Source organism: Uloborus diversus, chromosome 7 (assembly GCF_026930045.1).
Source record: "Uloborus diversus isolate 005 chromosome 7, Udiv.v.3.1, whole genome shotgun sequence".
Classification (NCBI taxonomy): Eukaryota; Metazoa; Arthropoda; class Arachnida; order Araneae; family Uloboridae; genus Uloborus; species Uloborus diversus.
In genome coordinates this window covers 129,286,791-129,299,288 of record NC_072737.1, presented here as the reverse complement: position 1 = coordinate 129,299,288, position 12,498 = coordinate 129,286,791, and the positions used below count along the sequence as shown (strand labels likewise).

Below are 12,498 nucleotides of genomic sequence, written 5' to 3'. Positions count from 1 at the left end.
GGAGGGAGGGGGAGGCAATATACTCTCCTAATATGTGTATAACTAACTGTGCAGATAGAAAACGAATAAAGTTTTCGATATTTCTCGCATTAGATTTCTAATATAGTTTTTAGTGACCCTTATTAATATTTGTAATACCAGTAGCGTACCTAGCATGGGTGACACTCGTAGCGGTAATTTGTGATATCACCCCCCCCCCCCCCTTTAAAATGAAAAAAAAAAGTTTAGATTCTATGTAAATATGAAAATCTTCAGAAACAACTGCATTTGTGAAAAACAAAGTGTTTTTAGTGGGATAATATACAGAAAAAAAAAGAAAAAGAAAACTATAACTGCTTTTTATGTAACTTGCCCCAGACGCGTGTGGGCGTCGAGTGGTCTAAAAAGTAAGGGTTTCTATATGAAATTGTTGGCCCCGTAATTACTTTAAACGTATCGCATACACAGGGAAAAATAATGGGTTTTCAGTTTGGTGGTATAAGAGGTCGCTATTATGCCTTAGTATTGACAATATGAACCTAATTCTGAGTATAGTAGTATTAATTCCATAACACAGATTAAAAAACTTCCCAAAGTGATATAGCTAAAGGAAGGCAGCATAAAATGCAATAATATAACGACTTTATGCAGAAATTCAAATATAAATATTTTTAAGGTAGCACTGTAGCTTAAACAAGGGTTACCCCCCCCCCCCCCCCAGGGCAATGACGAACTCCCTCCAAATGCTACGCAGCGCGCCCCCCTCCCCCGAAAATGTAACCTTTAACATGATATTTAAAAAATGCTATGTGATCCCCTAAAAATTTCAATGCCAAAGGTTATGCCATGACCCCCCCTTTTTTGTGCACACCTCTGGCTAAAAAGACTAATACAGTGAAGGGATTAAATTTAGTTACAAAAACTGGAATACGTTTTGAACACAAAGCTTGCCGACGGCAAAGAACTTTAACTTTTGTTATGATTTTAATTGACAAAACTTAGTTTAAAATCGAAAAATGTTTTATCTTTAAAACTTTTCAGCATCTTTATTGTGTTTAGTCCAGTAATTCCCCAAATGTGCCCCGGGAAGCCCTGCAATCCTCCTAGGACCACTTCGAAATTTTACTATTTTTTCTCAACTAATTTAGACTTTATTATTTATGAAACTTTTTCCCATTTTTTGCAGATCCTCTGCTGGATAAATAAGGGCTATTCAATGCAGATAAAAGACTCATATTTATTTTTGTCTGTCAGTTACGAGTCACACTTTTATTTTGGGAAGGGCGCCATGCAAAAATCCAAGTTCCGAAAAGGGCGCCTTGACTCAAAAAGTCTAGAAATCACCGTACAGTACCGTCTTTTTTTTTTTTTTTTTTGAAGCGACTTAAAATGCGACATCTGTCATTGTGTTCATCCGTCCACTAAAATATTGATTTTATGCGACTTATTTCGACGTAACACTATTTTTAATGCGCCGATTTCAAAAATTAACATTATTTGTAATCTTACTTGCTTCTATTGCACTCATGATCGTTATCAGCCAGCTATCCGCTCTGACAGCAACTTAAGTACGGTCAATAAATCAAACCATTCTTGACCATAGATATGTGTGATATGTGTGCTGTCACTTTCACCCTCACATCCCTTTTTTATTGAGGAAACACCATGGGTCCGCTTTTGTCCCCAGAACTGAACCTTGGAGCAAAAGATAAGCCACAAACGGGAGCAGACCGTTTACGAAACGAAGGGGGACTAATTGCCTTTATGAGGGTAATAAAAGGGAACGTTTATATAAAGAAGAAGAACATTGCTTTTGCATCTGAAAATATTCACATGCAAAATCACTTCTTGATTCTACATAATTTATTTCCATAATGCTAAAACATTGTTTTGGAAAATAAGAAAACAACAGAAGGGCGTCTTTCGAGAGGGCGCACCGGGAAATGTCCCGGTCAAGTCTATGGCCAGTCCGGGCCTGGTAATGAGCAAGGGAGTGGATAGCTTTAAGAGGGCCATTGATCTTCATTGGGGACTAATTAATTGACTAGGACCAGCCTAGCTGGGCCCAGTGCCTGTTGCTGGTCGTCACATTTGTATTTGTATTTGTATAATGCAGTGTAAGTTAAATTTAGAGCAACACATTCTAAATGTGCAAAATTAATTTATAAAAATAAAATCAACTGATTTTAATGAAAAAAATCACATGCTTCAATTCAATTAATTGATTTAAATCAACAGATTTAAATCAACAAACCCTGTTATACATATAGATTGCGTTTGACAAGCTCAACCGGTAGCTACCAGTTAACCGATCACATGACGGCTAATGATCACTTACTTCAATCAACCAATCAACAGCTTAAAATGGTAACCAGTAGATGATAGAACGCTGCGGTTAGTAACCGGTTACTCATCGGTCGTCTGGTTAGGTTTGTCAAATGCAACCATATTTAATTTAAAAGGTTTTGTACCTTTTCAGTCGCTAACTTAACACATGCATATCATTTCCAAAGTAAGAATGATGAGGTTCAGATGGAATTACTGAAAACTGTTAAAATTATTTTACCTTCTAATTTTGCATTCACAACAAAAGGATAAGGTGGCAGAATTCCCCATGATGTTAAAGTGACTATTTCATCGGCAACATGAGGATTATGTTCCAGGAATAAGGCCAAACAGTTTGCATCAACAGCAGCTGCATCTACCTTCTTTGCTATTACCATTTTTATTGATTCCAAGTGAGATCCTATAATGAAGCAGAAAACTGTTTAAAGCCACAAATAGTTCTAAGAGCAACAATCACTCTGCATTTATTCAGACTCAAATATGGTGTCCTAGACCTCTGGTAATATTTTTTAAACTGAAGTTCCAAAAATGCAGTTTTGGGCAATTTTTGATTGTGCTGCTGGGGTTGTGACCACTCTGAACCACTCTTAGGTGCATGTTTAGTCAAATGAAAAGTTTTATTTCTGATCAAATGAATAAATACCTGTTTTAAGTAAATTATCACAAAATACTTTACAGTGTAATGATACATTTTTGCACTTATGTAACAGATATTTTGTAAATGTTATTATATTTGTCAGACTTTATACAAGCTTTTTGAAAAAATTCAGGGTCAATTTTTAAAGAAAAACTCAGTACAAGTTCTAGACAACATTAAAGAATAAATATAACAACATCAAGGACTATTTGCTCATTAAACATGATTTTCAATGTCGCCACAACCATCATTATTGATACATGCTTGACATAAACATCAATAAATTTGCATAAGAATTGAATGTAACACAATTTCAGTTATTATTTTACAGGAAACAATGCTAGAGTCAGCTCCACTATATGTGCATATGAGTTTTCAAAGAAAAGAAATAAATAAAGTCTTACAGGGTTCGTACTCAATTTCAGAAATAAAGTGAAGGAGTTTTGAAGGAGTAAAATGAGATTTTGAAGGAGTACTAATGGGTTGTCATTAAATGATGTTGCACTATTTTTCAACATATTTGACCAACTTCCCCTATTGTCACAAAGTGTCACACTTCACCCTACCCTCTTCTTGTCATATGTCATAGTTTTTTATAAATATATTGTTACAATAACTGTGTGATGTTACTTTTTGTCCCAATTTCATGAGCCTGTCTCCCCCTCAAGGCACTTAATACAGTACATCTACTTATGCATTTTTAAATATTTGCATAATAATTAGACAACCTGACTTTTGCTGCTGAGAGTGTGGTGAAGGGAAAAACAATTATCATAAAAGTTGAAAAAATAGCCAAGCAAGATTTAAGCATGTTTTACTTCACTTATGAAATGTCTTCGTTATCTAATAATATTTTCACCTTCAACTTTTATGATCATTTTGTAAATCAGATTTTTATGAAAAAAAATAAATATACGAAATATTACTACATTAAAATCACCCTTATACGATATCCCTTGCCACAAAGTTAAGTTTTCAATCGAAGTATTTTAAATTATTGTCATAGAGGAAGATTATGTAGTCTTGAACTAAAAAAGAAGGAAAAAGAAGGAGTTAAAACCAAAATGAAGGAGTTTGAAGGGCCCTTCAAAAAATTTTCCTAAATGAAGGATTGTTGGAGGAGTTTTGAAGGAGTGTATGAACTCTGCTCTAAAAATTGAAATAAAGGATGAATAAATGCACCATCAGGAAAATTTTTATAAATTTCCGTAAATAGCTCCCCCCCCCCCCATTTTTTCTCAATACGCTAATACCCAACTAAAGTACAATCTGCAACATAAAAGTTCCTGATTCTAGATTGGTGTATGGGTGATTCTCCAAAATCCTAACAATATTATGTCCCCGTAGCCTAACACAAAAATTGTTTAACCCTTAAAATGTTTTCATTTTTTAATAGTTTGAAACAACTTATTGGATGTTATTCTACTCTTATTAAAACAATAACTCATTTAGTTTTTTTTACAAAAATTTTTGAATAACCAGAAAGTCACACTTTTGGTGTGTCCCCATTAGAGATGAGTTCGGGCTCATTTTTGAGAGCCCGGGTCCGCTTGAGCCTGAAAATTTGTAACCGAGCCCGCTCGAGCCAGGGTGATATCGTCTCGGACCACAATCAGAGCCCGTAGGAAACTTTCTTGTATCAAAAACAGTCTTTTACAGTCTGATATGATGCCTTTGTTTATGAAAAATATAATGTCAAATGTTCTTCATTAGCAGAAGTTTCTAAATTTTCTCAAAATGCTCCACTTCAAATGCAAAAAGAAAAAAAAAAACCCTATAAATAAAAGTTAATTTCTTTCTTTTTTTAAAATTAAATCCCAACAAAACATAAATGTGAAAAAGAAGTCAAGTTCGGCTGAAATGAGGTGCAGGAAAGACGGTGCCACCGACAAAAAAAGTTCAGATCTAAACAGTTACCAAGTTCCATAGCAGTTCCTCATAGAAGTTGGATTTTCCCATGTTCTTCAATTCATGTAGAAAACAATTTTTTACTTGCTTTGATAATGGATTTTAAACTTGCGGTAAGTTTTAGTCATCACTATTTTTTATTATTATTTTTTTTAAACTTGCCAAGTTTTAAATCCAATATCAAAGAAAGTAAAAAATTGTTTTCTAAATAAATTGAAGAACATGGGAAAATCCAACTTCTATGAGGAACTGCTATGGATCTTAGTAACTGTTTAGATCTGAACTTTTTTTGTCGGTGACACCGTCTTTTCTGCACCTCATTTCAACCGAACTTGGCTTCTTTTTCACATTTATGTTTTGTTGGGATATCATTACTTTTTGAAAAGCTAAATCAAAGGTTATGTTCTAATTTAGACAGTTATAAATGCAAAAGTGTATATTACAAATATATTATTTCCCTTTTTTCCCCTGCTGTTGCGGTGCACTGGTTTGCGGTTTCTTTTTATTAGAAGTTACGAAGATATTTTATAACTGGGGACTTGGCGCGATCGCCAATTTTGGGCAATAATAATCTGTTTTCCCATTTATCAGTAAGGCCAACGTATATTAGCTCTTTGTCTTTGGCTTCCTCAAATTTGTCGACAATTGGGAAAATTGCTAAGATTCATCTCAAAATCTGTCTGGAGTTTCTTCATTGTTCGTGGTGGATTATCATAACGTAGATCATAAAATATGCAGAATTTGTGAAAATATTTCTCAATTAATGAAATTATTGATGCCATTTTTGCTCCTCCTGTAAAATTTTGCATTTAATTGAGATTAAAAGTTTTTATAAAATTTTAAAGCCGGGTATTTTTGATTTTGAAGGTTTAACTCTAGATTTGCAATTTTAATTATTTGATGGATCACTTTTCATTTTAGCGGAACTTAAAGTATTGTTTCAAGCCCCATTTTGGTAAGAAATTAAATTATTAATTTAAAACATCAACAACCTTGTTTTTGGCAACGTTTGACGAGCCCATTTGTTTTGATTTATTTTGGCGAAATATTTTGCAATCGCGCGGTGAAGTGATAACGCCATGATGCTCATAAAAAAAGTGTAGTTTTTTGCTATTTTAATGTAGTTTTTTGACCTTTTAGATTTTCCCTTTTACATATGCATGAAAATCTATCTTTGTGCCAAATTTCAAGTATGTGAGACACTTGGAAGTTCGTAAACATTTTGATGAGTGAGTGAGTCAGTGTAAAAAATGACTTTTCAGATAGTAATAATTCCATAACTATAAGAGGTACATTCATGAAATTTAGGATTATAGGTCTGCTAGGCAGCTCTATTAGACATACAAAATTTCAAGCACGTAGATTTAATAGTTTTTGAGAAATGAGGGAGTCAAAAGTAGCTTGGAATGGTTCGTTTTAACTCGACTCATAGTGTGTGGTGAATTAAGAGGTTAGAACAGAAAAAAACATTATATACCATAAATATAATCCTGAGCCTACATAACAGGCAAATTGTATGGAACTTGTCATACTCCTGTCCTAAAAAAAGTGTCATACTCCTGTCCTAAAACAATTACTCTCCTAGCATTATTTCTCAAGCATTGGTAATGCATCCCATAGAATAGAAGGATTTATTTCCATTACATTAGTTTGAAAATAAGATTGATTGAAAAAAAAAAAGTTAAATTTGGCAAACAATAAAATAAAAAATGTATCAGTGGAATAATTCTATTTATTTATTTATTTTTGCTGTTGTTCAGAAGAAGCGTTCCAAAAGAGATTTATTGGTTAGATATTTGTTTATCTAAATGCTGCTCGAGTAGGTAAATGAAGTTGCTATAAATTTTGCAGTTGCTTTAAATTAAACGTAAAATATATGCTATTAATATTGCTGATTCCCATTTTGTTTTATGTTTGTATTTCCTGAACTATAAAATGATTTGCAGGTAATGAGAATGTAACTTTTCTTTTTGTAAATTTTATCATACTGTGCATGGCTAACTTAAAGAAAGTTTTAATGTAGCAATCTTTTTTTTTTTCATTGAAATGAATGTCCCTTATTTGGAGTTTAAGCTATTCAGAGTGAATAATATGGAAAAACCTATATGGGACTTGTACTTGAAGAAATTGGGGGGTGTCCGTTAAGGGAGGTTTTACATAAATTTTGTTTTGCCATTTAATAACCATACATTTTGATTTAGGCTTCAGTTATTTCTTTATTACTGTAGTTACATTTTAAATAACCCATGAAGAAATTCATTTTGTAACTCTCCTAGTGCTGCTTGTTAGTCGCTTGCTGTATGAAAATTTGACCCCCTGTTTTGAGGGTGCAGCATAGTTAAAGTGAGTTCCCTCTATTTTTCTCTTAATAAGTTCCTAACAAAAAGTATAATTTTTTTCAGATTTTTTTCAACATTTTTATTTCAAAAACAATTTGCGACTGGAAAATGTCAGGTTTTTGGAAAATTACCCATATGCATGTGCAATCAAGACTTCTGCAAGAAAAAAAACTTATGTTTACTAAAGGGTATGAGAAACAGGAGAAAAGCACCACCATATAGTACACACAATATTCTTTTGCTCCCGATAGCGAAAAGTTGCCTTATTTAGTTGTGAATCAGAATCTTTCATATTTGGCTCATGTGTTAACCAGGCCCTTCATTTGAGCAATCTGGCCGGGGGGGGGGGGGGGTTGTCACTCCCCCCTGAATTCATAATTCAAATGTGCATTTTTCAGTTAATTTGATTTATTTTTATTGGAAAACTTTGAAATAACGGATCTGGTGTTAACACAACTAGCTTGACACATGGTAGATGAGTTTGGACGATACATGAGATTTGAAATGCATACATTGCCTTCTCTTTGCTTTAATTTTCATTAGTAAAAAGCAATTAAAACACTATATTCAGTAAATTACCGCCCAATTAGCCAGGGCTAAAGCATAAATACGTGAAATACACCGCCAGCTCAGTCATTTCCAGCCGAGGACTGCAGTTTCGTGCTTATTAGCACTCATCAGCCCGGCATAGGAAAGTGACTGAGCTGGAGATTGAAAACCTCTTAAGGAAGCCAAGAGTGCGAAACAAACTGGTAGCTAATATAGAATTAGCAGACCAGACGAGTGACCGAAGCAATGGTTCGATTCAACTCGAAGATTGAACGCGAGGCAAGGTATATTCAGTAAATTACCGCTCAATTAGCCAGGGCTAAAGCAGAAATACGTGAAATACACCGCCAGCTCAGTCATTTCCAGCCGAGGACTGCAGTTTTGTGCTTATTAGCACTCATCAGCCCGGCATAGGAAAGTGACTGAGCTGGCGGTGTATTTCACGTATTTCTGCTTTAGCCCTGGGTAATTGGGTGGTAATTTACTGAATATAGTGTTTTAATTGCTTTCTACTAATGAAAATTAAAGCAAAGAGAAGGCAATGTATGCATTTCAAATCTCATGTATCGTCCAAACTCATCTACCATGTGTAATTTACTGAATATACCTTGCCTTGCGTTCAATCTTCGAGAAGAACCGAACCATTGCTTCGGTCACTCGTCTGGTCTGCTAATTCTATATTAGCTACCAGTTTGTTTCGCACTCTTGGCTTCCTTAAGAGGTTTTCCATTTCCAGCTCAGTCACTTTCCTATGACTCAATATACAAACAAATAGAAAAAGACATCTCTAAACTTAAAGGCAATATAATACTAGCTGGAGATCTAAACGCTCATCACACATTGTGGGGACACCCAACATGTGACACATGTGGAGATGACTTAATTGCACTAGCCTTACGCCACAACGCGGACTTTCTTAATAAAGACAACAGGACCCCAACTTTTGACAACGGAAGAGTCACGGGGTTCCCTGATGTTTTGCTTTATATACAAAAAACAAGTCTGAACTGCCAAAACTGGGAAGTAGCAGATGAGGAGACTTTTAGTGACCACAATCTCCTGACATTTGAAATAAGTAACTTTAACGAAATTAAGACAACAACCAGGTTTTACACAAAATACTGTAAGTACAGAAAACTAAATGACAAACTCAAAACAATAGAAACAGAAAATATCAACAAAATGGATCAAATACACAATAAGTCCGACCTCATCACCTTCATAGAAGTATTTCAAACATCATTACTTTCGGCATGTCACTCTGCCTTCAAGAAAAAGAAATTGCAGACCACACCCAAACAACACACACAATGGTAGACCCCAACACTCTAGTCCCATAAAAACCTAATTAAAGCCCTCTTCAAAAGAGCAAATAAAACAATAGTCCCCCAAGAGAAAGACGTACTAAGACTTCGAATAAAAAGGGAAACTGCAAAATATAAACTCCTGATAAGGCGGGAGAAAAAACAAAGCTGGCAGAATCTTTGCAACCGGACAACAGAATGCTTTTCAACAGCATATAGGGTAACATTTGACAAAATTAAAGGTAAAGACGCAATAGTAAATGATAAAGGGGAGGTAAATTCAGATCATACTAAGGAAATCAGGAAAATAATAAGAAATATTTTCCCGGAAAGTACACAATCTAAAGCACAAACTAAAGTCACATATAAAAATCTAAATGAAGAACCCCCATTTACCCACTACGAGATCTCCAATGCAATCAGGGACTAAAATAATAACAAAGCCCCAGGCCCTGACGGGATAGACGGCAAAGGTCTAAAAGATATATACAGAACTATTCCAAATTTCATAGACAAAATTCTCAACCTTTGCCTAAATTCAATTACTTCCCAACAGAATGGAAAAACGCAGAACTAATTCTTTTCAGAAAGCCAGAGAAAAAAATTTATGCCAAAAACGGCCAGCCAAAAATAATAATAAACTACAGACCAATTTGCTTAATTCCGACCCTTGGTAAAACATTAGAAAAACTAATTGCAAAACGTCTCTTACATCACCAACACGAAAATGGCCTACTTGCAGAACAACAGTATGGCTTTGTGCCAGGGAAATCCACAGAGCTAGCCATACAAGAACTAGTAAATAACATACAAACACAAAGAAAGAACAGCAATTACGTTCTGGCCATTTTCTTCGACATACACGGAGCCTTTGACAGTATCGAATACAGACAACTTAAAGAACAACTAAACGAGCACAAGGTGAGCAAAACACTAATTAAATTAATCATGAGTTCAATAAAAAAGAGAAAGCTCACTTATCAACTAAAAAATTTAAAAATAGATACTGTCCTAAGTAAAGGCTGTCCGCAAGGTTCCTGTTTGAGTCCCACACTCTGGAACACACTAGCGTATAAATTTCTAACAACACACATGCCAGAAGGAGTAAAAACACAAGCATACGCCGACGACTTTGCTGCAATAGTAGTCCGTAGAACAAGAGATGAAATCATAGCCAGGGGTCAACAAATGATAAACAAATTCACAGAATGGCTTTCTGAAAATAATTTACAACTATCAGAAGGCAAGACAATAGCCCTCAAATTTAGCAAGACAGATACAAACTCCACCCACGGGAAGGGTCGCAGGTACACGGCACTCCACACCCCCCCAACAATTAAAATTAATGACATAAATCTTAAATACTCGGACAATGCTAAGTACCTAGGAGTGTACCTCAATGAAAACATGACCTGGACCCATCATATTAACTACATAAAGACCAAAGCGTCAGCAAAATTAGGCAACATAGCAAAATTAAAAGGGGGTAAATGGGGTTATAGTTTAAAGAACCTGAAGCAAATATACGATGCAGTAATCACAAAATCACTACTGCACGGTAGCAGCATATGGGGACGTGACTTGGATGTACAAAATACAGCAGGATTAATCACAGCACAAAGGACAATAGTCACCTGCCTAGCACGGGGTTACAAAACAATACCAACAATCTCAGCACAAATCCTAATAGGCGCACCCCCGCTAGATTTAGTTGTAAAATACGACTGTGTATACAAAAATCTTCTACAATATGACCAAAATCAGGTCTTCAACAATAAAAGTTTTAATCATACTAAATACGAAAAAAGACCCAAGTTCCCATACTTAAAAGTAAATAGCAACTTCGAGGATAAATTCAATAATGTTATAAAAGTAAAAGATCAACTAAATTATGAAGTATTCACGGACGGCTCGAAGACGGAATCAGGAGTAGGTAACGCATTTGCTAGCTTCAAGAACGATAGACTAATTTTCGAACAAAAGAATAGGCTTAATAAACAAAATACAGTGTTTCAGGCGGAGCTATCAGCAATCGAACAAGCAATAGACTGGATAAAAGTATACTCGGAAAACAACAAAACCTCAATAATCTGGACTGATAGCGAATCATCAATAAAAGCAATACAAAAACATAAAAGTAATACCGTTCAAATTAAACGCACTAAAGACAAACTAAATAAACTAAGTAACATAAAATTAATTTGGCTAAAAGCCCATAATAATAATACCGGCAACGAGCTAGCAGATAAATTAGCTAAAGAAGCAACCGTCCAAGAACAAATCTCACTCGATTTACTCCTTCCCAAATCATATCTTAAAAAACAACTTAAAAATCAACTCAAGAAAGCGTGGCAAGCCCAGTATGACGTAACAGAAAAGGATATTAAGCTATTTTTTCCCAACAGTAAACTTTAATAGGTATATTATAGACAAAGAGTTAATACAGTTTATAACAGGTCACGGCCCCTTTCAAACATATTTAAAACGTTTTCATTCTAAAGGTAATGGGAATTGCACATGCGGGGGAGGTGGGAGATGTGGATCATTACGCCTATGAATGCGAGATCACACAGAGCTTCCACATCCCAAGACCACAAATAAAAGACGAAACCTGGGCACAACAATTTCTCTCGGACAGAGAGCAACGACGAAAAATTAAAAATCTTATGCAATTCCTACTTGAAAACGAAGAAGTACTTCAGGACACCGGGTAAGGGGTAAATTCACATCCTATGCCACGACCCACACATCCAATCCCGGTTGCAAAGACGAAGCCAAAAAAAAAAAAAGGTAAAATAAAAGACAAAAAAGATAAAGGAAGTTTTGATGTGGGGTAAATGTAGCATCTCTCTTACAGGATACCCCATGGGGCCGGGCGAAGGGCCCACACTAATCGGACTTCTTGGAATATTACAGATGGTGACAAGAGCCTTATCCAGACAAGGACAAGGGGAATTCAGCTCAAATAGCTACCCCCTTATCAAACTTTCAGCACTTACATAAATAGTAAGACTTGGAGAGAGGGCCCCTTCCCACAAGGCCCGCGTAGGCATTCTCTCTCCTCTTTAAAATAGCTTACCTAACCTAATACCACCCCGCTACCACTAGTCAACCCCAAGAGCTGAGTACTCCTGAGGGGGCAAATTGGGGCTGTCGTGACGAAATGGACACATAGGATCATGGAGGGTGAGTCCCTCACCTCGAGACGGTAAGCAACTCTGGGGGTTTAAAAAAAAAAAAATGTGCAAAATACAAAATTAACCAAAAATATAAATGTTGTAATGTATTGTCTTTGTTAAATGTTGTAATGTGATGTCCTGCTAAATGTTATAATATATTGTTCAATGTAAAAAATAAAACCCCCAGAGCATTGCAAGGTACAACAAGCTTCCAGACGATGAAAGAGTCTCGAGGTCATGAAGGAAGCTACGTTCCA

At 35.4% G+C, this 12,498-nt stretch overlaps 1 protein-coding gene across 2 annotated transcripts in view; it reads right to left on the bottom strand.

Moving 5' to 3' along the window:
- Positions 1-12,498, bottom strand: part of LOC129225916 (uncharacterized) — a 38,860-nt gene that overhangs the window by 15,653 nt on the left and 10,709 nt on the right. For both annotated transcript variants that reach the window (XM_054860448.1, XM_054860449.1), the window contains exon 5: positions 2,546-2,725. In XM_054860448.1, coding sequence (XP_054716423.1) covers positions 2,546-2,725 — 180 coding nt within the window. The remainder of the gene's footprint in view (positions 1-2,545; positions 2,726-12,498) is intronic.